General features: G+C 40.9%; 2 protein-coding genes across 4 annotated transcripts in view; one reads left to right on the top strand and one right to left on the bottom strand.

The window, feature by feature from the left end:
- Positions 1 to 3,652: 3,652 nt before the first annotated feature.
- On the top strand, positions 3,653 to 9,415 carry slc22a6l (solute carrier family 22 member 6, like). 2 transcript variants are annotated; one of them, XM_084373215.1, is made up of 11 exons: positions 3,653 to 4,006; positions 4,146 to 4,589; positions 4,672 to 4,775; positions 4,963 to 5,117; positions 6,288 to 6,456; positions 6,588 to 6,711; positions 6,801 to 6,916; positions 7,001 to 7,215; positions 7,303 to 7,411; positions 8,579 to 8,782; positions 8,898 to 9,415. In XM_084373215.1, the coding sequence occupies exons 2-11, from the start codon at positions 4,185 to 4,187 to the stop codon at positions 8,983 to 8,985; spliced, it is 1,689 nt and encodes a 562-aa protein (XP_084229341.1). In that variant the 5' UTR covers positions 3,653 to 4,006; positions 4,146 to 4,184; the 3' UTR covers positions 8,986 to 9,415. The 2 variants fall into 2 exon arrangements, with proteins under 2 accessions (XP_084229341.1, XP_084229340.1); XM_084373214.1 differs by having other exon boundaries at positions 4,086 to 4,589.
- Positions 9,416 to 12,782: 3,367 nt separating this feature from the next.
- The window catches only part of nrg2a (neuregulin 2a), an 81,360-nt gene continuing 72,994 nt past the window's right edge, over positions 12,783 to 21,148 (bottom strand). For both annotated transcript variants that reach the window (XM_084373468.1, XM_084373469.1), the window contains exons 9-11: positions 20,894 to 21,021; positions 20,449 to 20,670; positions 12,783 to 16,047 (exon numbers count right to left, since the gene is read on the bottom strand). In XM_084373468.1, the coding sequence (XP_084229594.1) occupies positions 15,393 to 16,047; positions 20,449 to 20,670; positions 20,894 to 21,021 (1,005 nt within the window). In that variant the 3' untranslated portion in view covers positions 12,783 to 15,392. The remainder of the gene's footprint in view (positions 16,048 to 20,448; positions 20,671 to 20,893; positions 21,022 to 21,148) is intronic.

Below are 21,148 nucleotides of genomic sequence, written 5' to 3'. Positions count from 1 at the left end.
CAAAAATGAGATGTGATCCGATAACCAGCGAGGCCAATAATCAGTCAACCCACAATACAAACTATACAGTCATGCAAATATGTAAAATATGATTATAACTATACTTTTGATACTTCAATACATTTAATATCAGACACTTTAAGACTTTTACTCAAGTAGTATTTCTATCATTGTCTGTAGATTCATACATGTGGCTTTTACTTTTACCAAAGTAATATATTAACATGACATCTTTACTTTTACTCAAGCATGACTTTTGGGTACTTGTTACAACACTGCCAGCAGGAATATGAGTCCACGCATCATCTAGTGGGTTAATCATGGCTGAAAAAACATGTTTTGAGATGTTATCTAACATACAGTATTGTTTGTAGCTGTTTGAATTTATCGTAAACACTTAAAGACTTATACTTAGGCTTAAAGAAATATTGCCAGTGACTGAAACCCACTCATTCATGTGTGCTGTAGTTAGAAAGTTATTTAATTGAAAAATGAAGTTCTTTGAGTGGCCTGGTGGAGGAGCTGTTGCAGCCAGAGGCAAGGTGAGAAGAGGGAGAAAAGACTTTGCTCTCAAGTGTTTTGTCCCCTCTGTTGGTTGGTTAAAAAATTAATAATGACAACTGCAAAATCAATTACTTTTCTCCCTCATATATATATAGGGAGAAAGTAATTGAATATATTTCTGTAAAGGCTTATAGGTGCATTTTTTGTACAAAAGGTGGAATACAAACAAAGTTTATTATTATTATTAGTTTTCTTCTTCTTCTTCTTCTTCTTCTTCTTCTTCTTCTTCTTCTTCTTCTTATTATTATATTAATACCTGAATTGGTCACCACAATTTTAAAATAACCCTAACTTCCTGTCAAGAATTTCCGCCTTTGGTCACCACACACCTCCTTAAACATGTCAATTTCATGAAGTATCATGGTGATAAACAATAAATGTTTTTTGAGCTGTTAAAGAGGGCACGGATCTCAAACTGACCATGAGGGTTAACTAAAGTTTAATAACAGACACGTTATATTAAAATACATGATTTCAAATACTGATGTTTAAATGATGGAATTGTAACAAACGCCATAAACTTTAATCTTCATTAAAACTTTTGGATAATTAAAAACAATTAGAAACAGTTTCAGGTATTGGACCCAGACTTTTGGACCTGTGCTGCTACTTGATTAATATTTTATTTATTTTTCTTGGCTTAGACAAAAGGTCAGAGTGTTATGTGTCCAGTTGTGTTTGTAACTATTAACAGAGCAAGAGACATGAAGCAAGAAAATGTATAATATGTTACTGCGGTTTCTGAGTGGATTGTTCAAAGGTTTTACAGGTGCCATATATAGATAACTCTGGAGGGTCTGTCACTGAGTTTAACTGGTTTAAAGTTCAAACATGCATGCATCACACATATAACAGCTTCAGATAACTGCAGAGGTAGAACAATCCTTTAAAGGGATTCACCTCAAAAATAAAAACACATGTTTTTCCTCTGAGCTGTATCCATCTAGATTGTTTTGGATTGGCCGTAGACTTATCGGCGATCTCTTGAATACGATGGAACAAGACGGCACTGGACTTGTGCTGAGCAAAGCGCCAAAATAACACATTTTGAAAAACAACTTTGTTGTGAGCAGTTTCATGTAGGAACTATTTTCTTTCTACTGGACCATGACTGCATACACAACCGTATCATCACAGAGAAGGAAGCATGAACCTACTCATAAATAGAGGCAGCTAACAAAGCTAACTGGGCGAGTTAATGTTACAGTTCAGCCGAGGAGGACGCCATTAATGTTTGCATCCTGCACTGTCCATGAATAGGTGGACGCTTCTGGACGGTTGTATTTGTTGTAAAAAAAAAAAAAAGTTCTGACATGAAACAAGGTCTGTGGATTATCTTGAGTGTTGTTTTATTGTGTTAATATTTTGTTAAAATACCCATAGTCATCCACACAATATTGTTGCTATATTGATATAGAGGTACATGGTCAAAAATATTGTGATTGTCGGCCACGGAAATGCATTTGAGGAGATTTCAAAATATGTATCATATATCAAAATATTGTAATATTAGCCCTATTCCGAATTGTAAGGGTTGAAGGTAATGTTAAGTTGAGCTTAGGTATGCCATGAAAATGCAATAAAATATTAACACACCATCCGGGAGGTTTCTATGTGTCTGCTGGCAGCAGAGGGACTCTAAGTACATGAAGTACATATGAGATGTGATGAGCCAGTCTTTTAAAATTTCAATCTGCACAGGCAAAAATCAAATATCACCTTTGCAGGGGACAAATACATGAAATTTTCTCAAGAGCAACTTGAAGAGGACATCAAATGTGGTGGTGTAACTCAAACACTCCAACAACCTGCCAGATAAGAAAAACTACATCAATACTGCAAACACTGGTGGTTGTGTTTACATTGATATACTGGGGAGGCAAATCCAGGATGGAATAAATCCAGATATATAAATACACATATATAAATTATGTGACTTCTTAACATCAAGCTACGTCACCATGTGACACATTTGCATAATTTATGCCCATATTCACATTAGAAGTGAAGCTAACTGGAAGCTGGAGCTGACGAGAGACATGGTGAGCAGCGCTCATTTTCTCTTGTATGTACAAATATCAGCTGGTATCAGCAGAGAATCGTCCTTCTTACAGATAGATAGTTTCACCCTCTGGAAGCTGTTTGGCTGATTCATCCTTTGTGTCTGAGTCCAACCCTCACCCTCCACTTCACTGTTTGAAGTCTGTGTGCGACTTTGTTTTGTATCTTTTAGGATTTTTATGAAGTTTTTCCACATATTGTGTAAAATACCCTTACTTCTAGGGCTCAAGCCACAAAATACCCTGAAGAGAGAGGAAATCAAAAGGACAAATCTTTCCCCCATCAGAGTCCCACAGCTGAAAAAGCTGAAAGTTGATTGTTTTGCTTTGGTGCACCTGCAGCTTCATTCAGCCTGACATCTCATGCTGATTATTACACAAGTGCACACATTCCTCAAAACTAATCATCAGGACACAAACCGGGCAGGCATGTCTCAGATTTTAGCAACATGCACTCAGTAAAGCACAATACAAATATGAAATACAAATGATTGCAGTGCAGTGCTGTCGTTCTGTCCTATAACTGTCAATCAGCACAACGTGACTCAGTCAGAGTCACTTATTGACATTTTCTGTTTTATAACATGAGGCGACAGAGGAGTCGCCTTGTTGAAGCGCTGTTGAACGGTTGAATATTTATCAGCAAGTTTTGCAGTCTGTCAAACACACACTCATTGATTGTTCCTTTTCTAATTGACTGCTGCAGATAGCTTTTGTCCCGTAAACCACCAACCCGCACTGACTTGTGAATGAACTGAGCAAGAAAACAAATAAGGAAAACATTAAAGAATCTGACAACAAAACACACAGCTCAGACCAGATTAGTGCGGTTGACCTCACATGTGCAAACATGTTGAGACACACACACACACACACACACACACACACACACACACACACACACACACACACACACTTTATCACCCTGTCTCTCGTATTAAGTAACCAATAAGGGGCAGGGAGTGCGTTTCAAGGAGGAGAAAGAGCTGAGCTTAGTGGTGCACCCACTCTTGATGCTGAAGCTCACTTGCACTGAAACACTTCAACCAGACATTGTTCCTGCACAGAAAGGACTCAGCACTCTACCTCAGTGAAGGAGCTGCTAATTCCTCGAGAGGTTACATTGCACTTCTAATAATCCAAAGTTCAGAAAAAGCCGTAGGAATTTGAGAGCCGATTACTCACTTTAACACACTGCAGCAACAAGACGACTTTTACTTCCTTTTTGATTTTTTAAGGACTCTCTCTGGAACACTTTGGCCGGGACTTTATTTGATTTGAGGGTATTATGTGTTGGCTGTTTTTTTAATGAAGGTGCTACACTTTCCTTGTTTTATTCTGTGGATATTTTATGTGATGAAGCGAGAAGACTAATTCAGCAGGTGAGTCTGTTACATTTCAGATGTATTAACATATTTAATTTAGTCCTGGCAGCTGATGTTTTCCTGATTACTTAAACAGGTGCTACAACATAGTCCTTTTTGCACATCCAAGTATTCTGAGGGAACCTACCACCAACAGGATCTAGTGCCATTACATTAAGTCTGGTCGTGCACAACCATGGCATTTGGTGACCTGCTTGAGCTGGTGGGAGCCACGGGACGCTTCCAGATCCTGCATGTGACCCTCCTCTGCATACCCGTCCTGATGATGGCCAGCCACAACCTGCTGCAGAACTTTGTGGCCTCGGTGCCTCATCACTACTGCAGCGCGCACAAAAACCTCTCTCAGTCCCAGCTGAGCCCAGAAGAAACGCTGCTCATCACAGTGCCGGTAGACCAGACGGGGAATCTTCAGAGGTGCCAGCGTTATGTTACTCCACAATGGCACCTCCTGGTTAAAAATGGGAGCTCCACTTCAGGGGAGCAGGGTGACACTGTGGACGGTTCGGATGTTGATCTGCAGGGATGCACAGACGGGTGGTCCTTTAACATGACTGAGAGGAGCTCCACCATCATATCCGATGTAGGACCGTGTATCTTTTTGCTCTGTCATCTTTACATGTTGCCTTGTCATGTGTGGTAAATTTTGTTACATTTTTTGTCAGTGGGATTTGGTGTGCGATTTACGCTCCCTGAAGCAAATGGGACAAACCGTCTACATGGGAGGTGTGCTTGTGGGAGCTCTTGTCTTTGGAAGTCTTTCAGACAAGTAACTTTAATCTCATCCACTCATTTTTATAGTTACAGTGTGGTTTTGTTGCAATGACTCACATGTGTTTTTTCATCCTTTAAACATGAATGCAGCATTCTAACTTATTCAAATAATAATCAGTCAAATAATGGGATATAGTTTGACCTTACTGACCTCACACTGTGCAAATCCACCTGACTCCCAGGTATGGCCGACGCATCCTCCTGCTCATCTCTAACCTGCTGATGGCGGTGTCAGGAACATGCGCCGCTTTCTCCAACTCCTTCTATCTCTTCTGCCTGTTCCGCTTTGGTTGTGGCATGGCTCTGTCTGGCCTGGGGCTCAACACCTTCTCACTCAGTAAGATATTAAAGTAGATGGAGAACAATCAGTGTACTCTGAATGGCTGGGCAATATATCCATATTATATCTTTACATGATATGATATTTATCATCTTTGATTTTTGAGGTGTTTTCTGTGCCTGGTTTTAAAGCAACATTATGTAACAGCGTCTCTGTCTCAGCCACTCCGCCCCCCCATCACTTGTTTCTGCTCTATGTCACTTCAGTGACATAACATCGTTATGACGTGACAAGTTTTGTTTATTTACAATTTATTTGTTTTGTTTATTTACGACAGTGGTGTTGCTCTCATAAACTGTAGGGGGCGCCAAATCACACAACATGCCAATTTCTACATAAAGTCGTACTGTTCTACGTTTTCTAACATATCTCTTTACCCTCTGAGTCATTATATCCACATTACTGATGATTATTATCAAAAATCTCACTGTATTCATATTTTGTAAAAGACAATATTGTTGCAATATTGATGTCCGGGTACCCGATCAAAAAAATATGACATTTAATTTTGTTTCCAGCATTCATGAACTGCTTTTGAGGAGATTATCAACATATATATGATGTGCAGCAATATACCCGAATAAAAGCCTTTTGCATTGTTATTTTAAAGCAACATTATGTAGGAATTGGCATTTTGTGCACTTTGACGCCCCCGCACAGTTTCTGAGTGCAACACTTCTGTCGTAAATACAAATACAAAGTCTGTAACAGTTTGTCAGACTTAATCAAAACTCATTACATCATAACAACGTTATGTGTTGAAAACTTGTATGTTGAAGTAAACATGTATGTAACGCTGTGATCCTGCCCTCTCACTGAAGTTGCACGGTGCAGAAACAAGTGATAGAGACGGAGACACCATTCACCCTGTTTCAAGACACTGTACCATCAACATGATTTTGAAGCTGTTATTTTAAGGTAAAAAAGTTTCATAATGTTGTGAATTAACCAATATGCTCACAAAATTGATATACATGATATTTAATTTGTTGCCCAGCCCTGACATTTCTGAAATGCTTTTGAGGAGATTTCAACATAACGAGACATATATCTTGTGTCGTGATATAGAAATATTGTGTTGTTATTTTAGGGCCATATATCACCCAGCCTTAGTACTCTGTAAAAGACTTACATGCCATACAATATCTCTTTTTCTTTCACTTCAAGTTGTGGAGTGGATCCCCACTCGTGTGCGGACGGTGGTGGGGACGATAACTGGTTACTGTTACACGCTGGGGCAGCTGCTCCTGGCAGTCCTAGCTTACTTCATCCGGGACTGGAGGTGGTTGACCCTGGCCGTTTCTCTGCCCTTCTATGTCTTCTTCCTCATTTCATGGTAAGATGCCAAGCAATGAACAGCAAATAAAAGTGAGGGTTGCAGCCAGAATTAGCAATCAATGTTTAAAGTTGTGAAGATACAATTTATTGCCCTGTTAACAAATAAAACCCGACGGATGTCTCACGCAGGTGGTTTCATGAATCGTCAAGATGGTTAGTCCTGAGTAATAAGTCCGAGCAAGCCATCACGAACCTTAAAAGCGTGGCCAATTTTAATGGTCGGCGTGAAGAGGGTGAAAAAATCGACATTAAAGTAAGAGAAGTGTTTTGTTCTTTGTGTTATATTGCACCGTCCGTCTGTACAATCAATTGGAATTAAGAGAACTTTCTCTTTATGCATAGATGCTGCAGGAGTCCATGAAGAAAGAGATGTCCGGTTCGCAGGGTTCCTACTCTGTCCTGGATCTCTTCCGCACACCCACAATGAGGTCTATGACGGTCTGCCTCAGTGCTGTCTGGTAGATATCCTGCTCTTGTTGAAGAAAAACTGTTCTTAAGCACATTTTATAGAATTTCAGTGACACAATGCATGATTTCTCCAGGTTATCGACCAGCTTTGCCTACTATGGTCTCGCTATGGATTTGCAAAAGTTCGGGGTGGACATCTACTTAATCCAAGTGATCTTCGGTGCTGTCGACATCCCAGCTAAAGTCGTCATCACGGTGTCTATGAGTTTCATCGGACGGCGGCCATCACAGTGTGGCGCCCTCATCATCGCAGGAGTCACCATCCTGATCAACCTGCTGGTGCCGTATGGTACGTTAGAACACGTGCACACAGGGTGAATATTACACAAGAGAAACAACACAGTGATCTGATTGCGTGTTCTACTTACATGCGTAGATAAACAGACTGTACGCACCTGTCTGGCTGTGTGGGGTAAAGGTTGTCTCGCTGCCTCCTTCAACTGCTGCTACCTTTACTCCGGAGAACTGTACCCAACCATCATTCGGTAAGTCTCATCTGGCAACAAGTGTGGAATTTGAGCTTTTGGACATTTTAATTTAGTTTTTATTGTGCAATTAGGTTCAGTTCACTTGTTTCATGTGGAAATCGTCTCTACTAATGAATGAACCAGAGGAAAGTTTCTCTGGACTTACTGTATGTTAGCCCTAGTAACAGCCTTCACAGCCAGGTCTCATAATTATGCTGCCAGTTCTAGAGATCTGCAGTTTAATCTTATTATTTCAACACAGAAACCTATTTTAAAAATCTACCAAAATTAAAGTTCTTCACCAAAGAAAAGTTGTGTGGTGTGTATTCTGTTGGTTTGCTGTTCATTGTTCAGGCGTGCTTTGTGGCAGAAGAGCAAGTTACAGTCGGAGGGGAGAAGGGCAGATAAAGATTAACAGAGTCAGCGTAACCCGCCTAAACAGTGAAGGATCATAATGAAGTCAGTGACCATGTCGGTACATAAACTTGGTTTGTCACGTCTTCAAAACAGCTGTTATTCTTTAAACTGCAGCTTCGACGAGATATTCAAAACACCTGAGGGGTTTTGGTTCACGTGCATAGTTTTCTCCGGACCCTTCTTTCAGCAGTGACAATCACCAGAATAAATGTTGGTATTGTTCATTTCTGTAAACCGTGGATATGCTGAAACTTTACATTTCTTTACGTTGCAAAAGTTTTTGTCGGTTCAGTTTTCAATGTAACTGTTCTGACAATGCTTTGTGCTTATGGTCTGGTTAAGGCACAAAAACCGATTGGTTAGAGTAAGAAAAAGATCACATTTTGGCTTAAAATACCTGCACTTAAACGTGCTGTGCAGAAACATAAAACACAGGCATTTTATTCTGGCGACCCAATACTAACCCAATCCCCAGAAGATGTGTTTGCATTTTATTTTTCTGCAAACCACAGATATGTCAAAACTTTATGTTTCTTTATATTAGAGTACCCGGTTTAGTCTCCACAAAGACAGCCGAAACATGTCCCAATGGTCACTAAAATTGCCTAGTTTGGGGGCTGGAACAGGAAGAGAAGAGTGATTTTTTGTGTGGCAGCCATTTCACCTATCCACCAATTTTAACCTCTTTCCCGATTATATGATAATAACAATTAACATATGCATCTTTAGTTTGTGGTGTTTAATAATTGAACTTTACTACTCTCTCAGTCAGAATGGCATGGGCTGGGTATCCATGATGGCTCGTGTTGGAGCCATGGTGGCCCCCATGGTGCTTCTCACAGGGGACCACATTCCTTGGCTACCAGGTTTGATCTACGGGGGAGCTCCCATTCTCAGCGGAGTGGCTGCAATATTTCTTCCAGAAACACTTGGCTCACCCCTTCCTGACACAATACAAGACGTGGAGGACAGGTAAGCCCGAGCTCTAGGAGTCAAGATTTGTTTCTTAGAGTCCATCATCATCACTGAAAAGAGAAAGATACAGAAACTGATTTATCCATGATTGCATTTTTAATTTGAAACACAGGGGATCTGGAAGGCGCCCCAAAATGGCACCAAAGGAAACAATCAGCTTGCAGGACACGCAGGCCAACCTCCTGAAGCAGACTGCCTGAAGGCACCCGTGTTGTTCCTGATGTTTTTGCTGACATGTTAATGGAAGTAGAGTGGGTGCTGCTTTTTCTCTGGCCTGTTTGTATATTTGATTTCCATAAAGAGTTTATCGTTTCTTATGACTGCTGGACAAATGGAGTTGCAATGTTATTTTCTTCTGCACAGGTCAATACAGTGAAATGAATAGCTGCAAACAATCAGACTTAGATTTATCTGCTATACAGTAGCTTTGAGGACTTTAGTCTCACTTTGGAACAATTATGTTTTATATTTTAAATATCTGTGGTAATAAAAGGATCCTATATAAAAGGCCTTTTGAAGATTAAAGGCCACGATTTCACTGGTGTTTTTATAACTTCTTATTACTTTATATAAAACCTTGTATTTGTGAAGAATAATGTATTTTCATTAAAATCAACATATATTCACGTATGTCTGGTGTGCCTCTATTTTCTTACTGTTTAATGGACCCAAATCATCAGAATGATTTGCCAACAAGGTCCTGTTGAAATGGGCTGAGTCATTGTCAGATGAAGAATCAAGAAATCAAGGATTTAAATTTAAATAGAGAAAAAACATCTGTATTTGATGCATCTGAAATGAATCCGACAATGAGTAAACCTACCTGATTTGATGTTTTTCCAAGTGACCACACGCAGGATGAAGTGTCACATCCAAAGGTACAGCTCCAGTTTAAATGTTACTTTACGTTTTAACTGGATGTTGCAAGACAACGTCTGGTTTCATGTTGAAATGACCCCCAGTCTTTAAAGATTAAACTCTTGAGTCTCACAGACAGTCTGGCCAATGCCTGCAAGACCTTTTTTCACTTCGGATAGATATAGTGAAGTATAAATAATGAATTTGCTGCTGAATTAGACTTACATTTGAGCACATTTTTTCTTGTGATGAAAGCTGTTTGAAAGACATTTGTGAGCTGAGTCATGTTTGACAGAATTATGTTACAGTCTGAGTTGTGGTCATTGAGCCTTAACCATCATCTCAACCACAGTAAACCACAACATAGTTCACATTTTGAAGAAAATTGTATTTGATACATTTGTGCTGAACCATACAGGGCCTATAGTCTTCTGGTGGTCAGTAGATTGACTGTAGATGCTGTAAATGAATAAAACACTGACACGTACTGGTGACTTTAATAGTGAGTGTTATTTCCATTTTATGCTGCTTTATACTTCTACTCCAGTACATCTCTGAGGCAAATATGGTATCTTTTTAGCTTCACTACATTCATTTGATAACATTAGTTAATAGTTACTTTAGAGCTAAAATATTAATATTAATATTCTATATTAAACTGTGCATTGACAAGTTTTCTCCAATGTACCATTATGAAATAAATGTCGATTGCACTATTTAATGGATATAGAGTAATTAAACCATCTGTTTAGACTGGTCCCTGATTAAAGGATAACTACCGTTTTTTACAACCTGGACCTTATTTCTAGCTAAATATATGATCATTTACTCACCCAGATAACTTTGGTGTCATTTGAAGTTGTTCGGACGAAATTAGATCCAGTGTAGCGCCGATATATCTATATAATGCGAGTGACGGGGCAGCGACACACAGCCTCTATATAACACATTATCTGCCACGAAACTAGTTCATTTCACTAATATTTTGTCATGATAGGCTAGCGCCATTCCCCTCTGAGTCCGGGCTCGTCTGTTGTCAACATCCGGGTCAAACTAGCAGTAGCAGCTACAGGTAAACAAGCTGGGCTGTCGCGGGTGCGCGCGCAGCTCAGAGACGACATCCTCCAGGTCAGAGGTAGTAGGTCAACCTACAGACCCCGGATGTTGACAACAGACGAGCCCGGACTTAGAGGGGAATAGCACTAGCATACCGTAGCAAAATATTGATGAAATGAACTAGTTTCATGGCCGATAATGCTCATAAAGGCTGTGCTTCGGTGCCCCGTCACTCGCATTATATGGATATATCGGCGCTACATGACACCAAAGTTATCTGGGTGAGTAAATGATCATATATTTTGCTAGAAATAAGGTCCAGGTTGTAACAAACGGTAGTTATCCTTTAACCTCATTATCACTACACAATTTTGTCCACTACGGGGGCACGTGGTGACCCGGGAAAGAGGAAGGTTAACTTGTCCTCCATTTCTACTAAAGAATAAATGATTGAATAAACTCATGTTTTTACGGAAGATCTAAAGGGCCATGAATTCATGCATTTTATTTCCTCCGTTTTCCCGTGATAACGAGTTAATTTCATTTGTTTTCTCGAGATCTCGAGTTATTATCTTGAAATAACAACCTCTCTCAGTCCCAGCTGAGCCCAGAGGAAACACTGCTCATCACAGTGCCGGTAGACCAGACGGGGAAGCTTCAGAGGTGCCAGGGAAAAGTTGTCTGTTGCCCTTTAACACAAAATAAAAACCAACTCATAAATGATGATGTTTTATTACAGATTCAACAGGTGAAAAAGTAGTTCAGATTAGCTCCTTGTTCATCAGCTTTTACATTAAATTGCTGTACTCATGAATGCATCCATAATTACAATCCAGTAATATAATATATAGGATTCTGAATTGGGCCATTCTGCATAATGAGTACTTTTCCTTTCAGTACTTTATATATGTTTTGATGCAAATACTTATTTTCTGAAGCATGACTTCAGTATATAGTATTTCTACACTGAGGTACTGCTACTCAGTGATGGAATGTAAGTACATTTACTCAAGTACTGTACTTAAGTACAATTTTGCACCCGACTACATTTTGGAGGCAAATATTGTACTATTTACTCAATTTACATCAATTTAATAACTTTAAATCGGATCTGATAATTGGCTTGGCTGATAATGGATCAGCCTATAGTATACAGTATACACATAGGCTACATATACATATATGTATAATTGACTTTTATTTGCACTTTTGATACTTAAGTACATTTAATATCAAATACTTTAAGACTTTAACTCAATTTGTATGATTGACTTTCACATTTACCAACGATATCTTTACTTTTACTCAAGTATTACTTTTAGTTACTTTATGCTGTAGTATGAGTATTTTTCAGCCACTGCTTCAGGTGAGGTGTATTTTAAATTGGAAGGATTTTGCCAGTTTTGATGTTTCACGTTTGCTACGGTGGATGCTTTGGATCTCAAACTGCATCCAGAATCAAAGTAAATGTTGGCACCTCTTCCCATAAACACCACTGTTGTATGCTCGTCTCTATTAAATGATACAATCTTGCTGTTGCACCACCATCTAGTGGTCAACCCATGCTAATGCAACAACACTGAAATACATGTATATGATACAAAAGTGTTAAAGAACTTTAGGATAAAATGTCACATTAAATATTGACCTGTTTTTCTTACATGATAAAGATTATTGTTATTAAAGGTTTCAATATGTATGGGACGAACTGAGTCTTATATGAGGGCAGCTCCCACTTATTAAATCAGTTGACTGTCAATTTGTCATCCAAGATTTTTTTGTTAAGAGATCCTTCTGCAGAATTACATCCATCTGAGGGACAATAAAGTTTTGAACTTTAATAAAAATTAATATTTTTTATTTGAGGACAGCCCTGTGCCTGTTTTTCTTTTTCCGTCAGACAGCTCTCAGACAGGGTGTGTGTGTTTATACGTGCTCGTGTGTCTGGCACTGAGCTGTAGCATGTAAAACAGCTTTGTTTCATCTATAAACCCTCAGGTTTTATGTGTGTTCTGGTGTGAAGACAAAAGGGCGAATCAAAATGCAGAGCAGAGCCTTTTACAGAAAGAACTACATCGTAAAATGATATGAATAAAGATTTATTTTCTCATATGAACAGGTGGATTCATTTTTCATTTTATTTTACAATCTATGACAATCTCGCAATTTTTTTCTCTTTTTTTTTCTAGCATATTTCAGGAATGACATGGGGAAAGGTTCTTTTTTATTGCTGAATGTTAAATGAAATACACTTTCACCGACTGGAAAAGAATTGTCTGCTGCTTTTTTACCATGCACCCATCTAACCGTGACCACAAGGACATGCAGAAGAGAGGTGTTCAAACATTTTTCAAGCGAGGGGTGGGGTCAGGTGGTGGTGGGGGGGGTGGGCTCATAAAATTAAACAGAAGAGACTGGCAGGACGTGCCTTGGTAGCATCTCGATTGGGTGAGAGGACTGGCAAAGTGAAGGGAGTATCACATTTAAAACTAGAGGAGCACTGTCTTCTTTTGCATTTTTCAGACATACAAAATTAGACCCAGAGGTGAGAAACTCAATGAAATATCTGCAAGTGATGTGTGACCAAAGACCTTTCTCTAGAACAATACCACTGTGCATTCACCATATAGCAGTTAGAATTGCAGATCAATCCTTTCAGGCATTTTTTAAACCATTAATCATCTGATAATTCAGCATTCAACTTTTTTTTTTTTTTTTTTCAAACAAGGAGTTGAAACAAAACCAACAGCGATGAAACATCATCGGCTGCTCTCTTGCACTGAGTCACTTTTAATGGGTTTGACATTTCTTGAATTATCTTTTAAATATTTACCTTCAGTGGAGGACTGGGGGGGGGGGGGGGGGGCTTAAATGATTTGGTTCACTTTTAAAGTCATCATCATTTAAATTGTAAATGACTAGATCTGTCAACAAGACAAAGCAGTACACAGTACTATTGGAGGAGGAGACACTATTTGGATGCTATCTGACATTACTTGGAAGTGTGCATGTTAAAGTGGGGGCGGTCTAACAAACCCAGTGATAACATAATTCATGGACACAGTCATTCAATGGACGTGAGCGTGTGAACAAGAAAGGCTGACAACGTGATAGATGGCTGCATAATGGCTTTAAAAACTAACTCATGTAAATATGCATTTATATCATGATAGTTCATTCTACACTACAGGCATCACATAGTTTTTTTTTTTTTTTTTACACACACAACACACTACAGTCACCTCTTAGAAAATGATGTAATCAAACAGCAAAATAGAAAGTTTGCATATTTTTGCATTGTATGATCCTCCAAAGTTTCACAGCTATTTCATTTATATTGTCTAGTATGTTTCTGCACTGCTCTGCTCTCCGCTGAGCTGTTTCCGCTTGGCTTGCTTTCTCTCTGCATGGGAGTGTTCAGGGAACTGGTAGACTGTATGTTAACATTTAGGCCTTCATTATCTGAGAACCTTAGTCTTAGGTAGACCTTAAGTTGAGGGTGAACTGGGTTTAAGTTGGGGGGGAGAGGGTGGGGGTTGGGGTGGGGCTTGTGGAAATCCTGAGACACTGTGTGGCCTTTTAACACGAGCCACAAAAACAGAATGGACACAGAAGGATGATGAGGCATGGGATCAGGGGCTGAGTTGAGTGGAAACAGATGCAATCTTTTTGTTTTGCCATCACCTCTGATGGCAGGGGTCACCCTGTGCCAAGTAGCTCAGTGTTTGTTGGCCTCGTAACAGACTAACGCGGGGAAAACCTGCCGGGAAATAAAAGGGACTTAACTGGGGCAGGCTGGGAAAAGGGGCGGAATAGCTGTAAACACATCAAGCGATGACCTGCATAACATACAACCCGACAGCAGCCTTACCTGTCCACCTACACTGAGGGGTCACTGTTCTGATAAAGCACTAGTCTGTGCACCTCTGAGAGGCTCTTCGGTCAGCTCTGCTGAGACGCCAGTAGACCCACACGTTTGATGTTACCACAACAAACAATGAGATTCATCTAACAATCACAAATACATGCAAGCCGACTGACATGCGCGCACGCACGCACACACACGGGCATTTATGCACACACACAACCACACAGTCTCTCACTTTTATCTCTCTTTCTCTCGGTAGACATTAGTCAGAGGGCAAAAGAGGATCTACACTGTATTTATCAGGCGTTCTATTAGATCCCAAATCATAAACCCTACAGGCGAATCATATTAATGTAAACATACACTTTATGTTGAAGTGGTTTATATTGCGTGACATGGAAGGGGTTATGTTCCAGTGGGGCTAGACTCCTCAAAGAATGCAACTTGGAAAGAAAGTAAAACAGGAAACCAGAGAGGAAAAAAAAACATAAATGTGTATAAAAAATGAGGCGTCCATATAAGAAAGGCTACAAAAACCTCCACTGGCCCTCTGGCATCGGCATACAGCAAAAGGCACCACAATATTACTCTATTTTTTACGTTGTGAAAAAACTGGCACATCTTTTTATGCTGTAAATCAAAATGTACATATAAATAGAGTTTTCCCTATAAAAAAGTCTTTGCTGTTAACTAGTAGACAACTTTTGCTAAAATGAAAATAAATATTTCATTTGTTTAGAATATCTGTCAGTTATATAAAATAAAAATATTTCTTATAGATGCAGGTCTATACTATATTGATTTTTGTTGGTTCATTTTCACTCTTTAATGGGGTGTATTGTCCGGTTTGGAGCGTGAGTGTGTAAGTCTCGTGTGCATGTTCCCATGCCCACTGTGCCGCCCCGATGAGTGAGAAGTCCGACTGTCCACCGGCCTGTAGATGGTGGAGGGCTCCGCATTCATGTTCTGCATACTGAGGAAGGGCGTGCTCTCACCGTCCTCCTCTGACTCACTATCTGTTAGGCAGCTTCGAGACCCATAGTCCCGAGATGCCTCGTATCCACGCGGGGCCACGTGGCCGTTCAGTCTGGATCTCCGCCAACGCCGGCTACCAGTTCCACTGGACCCACTTCTCTTTGGTTGCTCCCGAGAGGAGAGATACTCCTGGGTGGTCTCATAGTCTTCTTCCTCAGCCAGCCGGTAGGGGCTGGAGGGCAGGCTGCCCCTGCTGTCATTTAGATAGGTACGGCGCTGCTGCCGGTAGGGCTCCTGGCACTGGGCGTCGTGTAGGGGCACCTGGTAACGGCGCAGCAGAGGCTGATCATCCTCCAGAGGGTAGGGGTTGTGGACAGCAGGAGGGAGAGACATGGCATGGCTGGCATTGGGGGATGTGATCTGGAAGGTAGGCACCTGCGAGGGCAATGAGTAATGGAAATCCACTGGCGAGAGGCGGGCTGGTGTCGTCAGGGCTGACACGTATCTGTGGTGAATACAGAGGGGAGGAAATAGTTAGATAGAGAAGAACGAGGAACAGAGGAGTGCACACAAAGCAGTCTGAATGTTTGACATGCAATCTGTTAACTCACTTAACTGTAAATGGTCACTTTTATTTTTTATATGGACATTAAGTATTTTTCCATACATTGATTTAGCTTAGCTGTTCACTTGAGCTTAACTGCTGGAAAGTAGGTTCCACACTGGTTGACTCACTTGAGTCTTTCCATTTTCTACTTTCTACTTTCAACTTCTACTCTAACACATTTTGGAGGCAAATACCGCACACACACACACACACACACACACACACACACACACACACACACACACACACACACACACACACACGCTGATGGTTTGCAAGAATTATTATCAAGATTGGGTGCAGTAATTCAGACATGAACTCTAGTCTAAACAAACATGCTAAGTCAGTTATTATATCAGTTATCTGAACTACAGTTTCAAATGTTAATCATAATATTTGCACCCACTCTTTGATGACCACCTGGCTTTATCAGAGCTTCTCAATCAGTCTAAGCTAAAGCCCAGCCGGAGGTCCTCAGGAAGGAGCAGCTGCTTTGGCTGCCCTTCAGTCTATAATGAGGACTGACGGTGACTAAACAGTCTTCCTCTGCACCCCTAGGCTCTGGAGCAACCTGCCCGACAAGATCGCCCAGCGAACCCATTGTCCTACTTTTTTAACCCATTTAAAAACAAACCCTTTATGTCTGGCTTTTACTTGAGCAAATAATTACACTATTACACTTTTCTGGTCTTTGTATAGACTGATAATAATACTAAAAATAATGATAATAATAATAATAATAATGATAATGATAATATGCAGACCATACTATTCCATATCCTCTCCCATACTTTGAAGACATATGGTGCAACTTCCTGACTCATCATTCCCCTGTAGTATCTTTAAATTAACTGCTATCTACACAACTCATAATTACTGTGGTTGTCTTTGTTCAAACAAGTGCCATAAAACACGTGGGCACCGTGGCCGAATGCTAAAGTTAATGTGGAGGTTCTCGAAGATGCAGAACCAGTAATTACTGTTAGATGTTAGCTTTGAAAACTTGGCCTACTTTTTTTCAAGGCAGAAAGTCAGTATGAAGTAAAGCGACAGGTTTCATGGTTGCCTCCTTCTAGGCTTAAAAACAAATTTGGATTGTCACAAACACCAGAAGCTTACTGACGTCATTACCTGCATGATCCTGCAGTCGTAATACCTTCATCATATTACAACTGAACATTCATGGTAGTACATTTGAAAAGCAACTTAGAATTTACATATCACTGATGGTGAATCATTATGGATGAGAGTGCTTGGATCGTCTGTTTATTGCCTTGAGGAGACTACAGCCGGCTGTGTGAGACACAAGCCTGACATATTCCCACAACACTGCTGATTCAGCTGATGCAAAAGCTGCCACCGTGATGGAAGAGGTGCTTGTTACCTGAAATGACTCTGTGGGGATGTTGGTTATGCAATCTGGCTCTGCATAACAACTCAATGGCCAAGTCCCTATTCAAGCGTACATGCTCGCTGCATGCTGGCGTCAAACACAAATCTTATCTGGTTAGTTAATTTGAAAGGAACTGGTCTTTTGCTTCATTCAGAGAACAACTGCCAGCACTGCGCACTTTCTTTTTCAAGTCCTCGTGATTTATATTGTATCTTTGTTTTGGCTGCAGCCATCAGCTCGTGCGGGACACTCTATCTGTCACGCAGTCGGCTCCAGAAAGGTTGAAATACTTTACAGATGCATGCATGAAACAGTCCTTGCTCCATGGCTGTCATATTTAGCTCAGTTGGTGGAGCACGACTGAAGCTGGCCATGCTCTGATTTGCATATTCAACACTTCCAAGTATTTCACAGGAATAGCAGGCCAAGTCTCACTGAGCATAACTTCAATGTTAGAATTAGTTAAAGTGTTAGAGGGCCTACATCTGGTGCTAAGTGTGTCTTTGGTCGGCCTGAATGTAATGTAGCAACTTTGTTCAGCCAAAAGGCAGGAAGGCACCCGTTGACTCATCCGACATGATGTCATTATGTACGCCGACCCGGAGGATGTTTCTAAACTGCACACCTTTTTTTTTTTTTTGTATTTTGCATTCGACCTACATGTGTTTTCATGTCCTCTTTTTGTTTGTGAAAAGGAAAGGCGGCTTCATACCTGCGACCTGTGCCCATGGGAGGATACTTTGGCTTTGCACTTGCACAATCTAGTGTTTGCTGTGACGATCCCGTGCAAAGGGTTTAATTACTTACAACGTCCCACTCGTCTGAGAATGTGACCACTCTGTTGTTTGTTAAAAAATAATCTCATGGATGGATGCCTGCTTTGTGGCCACCTTGGCTCCCTCTCAGAGTTTTTGAAATGTTACCAACTGAATAACATACTGTACTATCCTCCAGATCTTTTGTTGTTTCACCGAGCCCTTTTTTGTGCCAACTACTCAGATTCCACTTAGCTATCATTTTACAGCATCTTTCCCAACGGTAAACCATCCTAATTGGATTGGCTGATGTTGACAAAAATCAGGGTTTCATGATGGAGGATATTAGGGTTAATAGTGAGGCCTGTGCTTAAAGGGGCTCTGCGAACTTCTGTGTTGTGCTGGAAGCAGGTCGTTAGTTTATGTTGGCGCACTCCATTTCTAAACTAGCATTAGCTACTGTTGCTCTCTGTTAGCGGAGCGGAGAGAGACACTGAGACGAGGCACTCGAGAACATGCATGAAGTCACATCCGTTGGACTGTCGCGGAAAATCTGACCTGCGTCGTTCCACAGAAATCCACAGTCCAGCAGCATTAAACTACTGAAACAAATCGTCCGAGAGAGACAGGGAATGTCTCACTTTTCATGTCATTTCCACTCACATATGGCCAATAAAAAAGTGATTAAAACATGTGTATTGCTCAAAAAAACGTGTCAGAGAACCCCTTTAAGCTATAGGAAAGGAAAGGGCAGGGCCTCCTCATGCATGGCAACCTCAAACCTTAAACACAGGCTCTTCAATTACAGGGTCAACAAAGACAGACTTGCTCATCCGGCATCATTCCCTTCCTTCAAAAATAAGCATGTTTCGAGCAAAAATACCTAACCTACTTTATTTTTTATGGGTTCTGTGTTTACACGCCATAATTTGAGTACAGGGTCCAATTGTGCTCCCATATCCCAAAATGTCCTCCCAGCTCGCTGCTAATGTGCGCTTGTTGAGCGATGGATGTGATGGAATTCTAAACATCAGCAGAGAGCTGACGGGAAGGCATTTTGGGATTTGGGGTCTTACTATAAGGCCCCAGAAAAAAAAATCAGGAAGTGTATCTTAGGCACTTTAAATGCAAGGTCAAATTCAGGCCATGGTTGACACTGAGTACTACTGACACAGAGAACATGACCCAGCCTCACATTATGGGAAATATGGAGGTATGTCTGATGCTGACAAGAGGCCAAGGAGCTGATGGACATACTTAACGTTGTGAAATAGTTGCGCTTCGATTACATTTTGGTAAGTTCAATTTCAAACTACTTGTTTAGGTTTTCAATTAAGTACATTAATTACGTAACTATTCAAGTTAAAAGTGCAATATGTCAGACATTTTCTCACAAAAATTAACTAAAATTATCAACAGAATTTAAATAAATAACAGTTTTGACGTTATGACATCTATCTTTTGTGTTGCAGAGATAGCAACTGATATTAGCATGCTAACCAGCTAGCCTCGGCCCATCCAGGTCGAAAGCTCCTGTGCTACTGGTGTAAAAACTGTACCACCAGCTGTATGGCTAACTGAGCTAACTAGCTATTGGCAGCTTCAGTTAGCAGCAGTTAGCGTTACTCTGGTGATATACTGCCTCCTATTTGTTTTGCGTATGAATCTTACAGGTGGCCAATTCTTACATATTGCTCCTTTAAGTTGTGTATTTAAGTATGTAAGCCAATCACATTGCGATCTTTTGCATCCTTATTAGGTAGAGTTAACCTGTTGTGGCCCTGAAACAAGGCCACAACCACAGCTCGATATACTTTACGCTTGTTTGTCATCTTGCCCGGAGTCACATGAGAAGATTGATGTCGTTGTGCCTCAGTACAAAAATAGGTGCGAGATAAATATAGACTGCTTTGGAGTTGTTGTAAGGCATATTTTCTCACTTCTGACAGACAGAGCTTCCTTTCTTCCCGCTTCCTGTGCTAACTAATGGGCAAGATGGCAAAGTTGAAGGGAACGCTTCAGCCAATCAGAATAATGTGTGTCCAGATTTCTCATTGAAATAAACACTCTGCCTGCAGTTTGTCAGTTTCCAAACTGCCCTAACTGGCCTCACGAGGCTGACAGAGAACCCCACTCGGGCCCGTTTCCCACCTGTCGCTGTGCGGAGAGTCTCCCAGCGAGTCGAAGGAGTCTCCGTACTGCAGGCCCGGCCGATGGGGGTCAGAGTAACCACAGTGTGCAGCGCGCCGGGCCCGTGCCTCCATGCACGCAGGACTGCTGCATTTACTGGTCCCCACGGATGATGACATCATTCCCGGCGAGTCAGAGAGGATGCTGTCAGAATGTTCCAGGCTCCATGTCCGTTCCTCATGTCTGACAAATAAAAAAACGGTGTTAACACGTACACACCCAGTCCCAGTGTGACCCTTTTTTTATCCTTTTTTTTTCGAAGCTCCAAAATCGGTGCACCTGTTTCCACAGGCAGAGCTTTTAACTAAGATGCAAAATGACCAATCACTTTGTGCGAGTTTCTGTTTTTACATAAAGGGCTGAATGTGCTTAAGGCAGACACAAGCGCTGCATTGTGCACGCTCACCTGTGAGTCGATGAATGGGCTCGCGTGGAAGAGTTGTGAGATCTGGAAGAGGCATGGCTGGCAGGGAACGATCCCTCTGTTGCAGGCCGTATGACTCGTTCAGTTGCGGGGACATTCTTTGATATGTACTGTGTCGGAGAGAAAAAGATGGATATGGCAGATAGAAATCATGTGAAAAAAGGCAAGCTTGGATTATGTAACCGAGCATAAAACCATTTGTTGCACATCTGTGCGCGCACACTTTAATAACGTTTG

This window comes from Pagrus pagrus, assembly GCF_965226575.1.
Source record: "Pagrus pagrus genome assembly, chromosome: 14".
NCBI lineage: Eukaryota > Metazoa > Chordata > Actinopteri > Spariformes > Sparidae > Pagrus > Pagrus pagrus.
The sequence above is the reverse complement of the archived record's forward strand: the minus strand, read 5'-3'. Positions and strand labels throughout refer to the sequence as shown.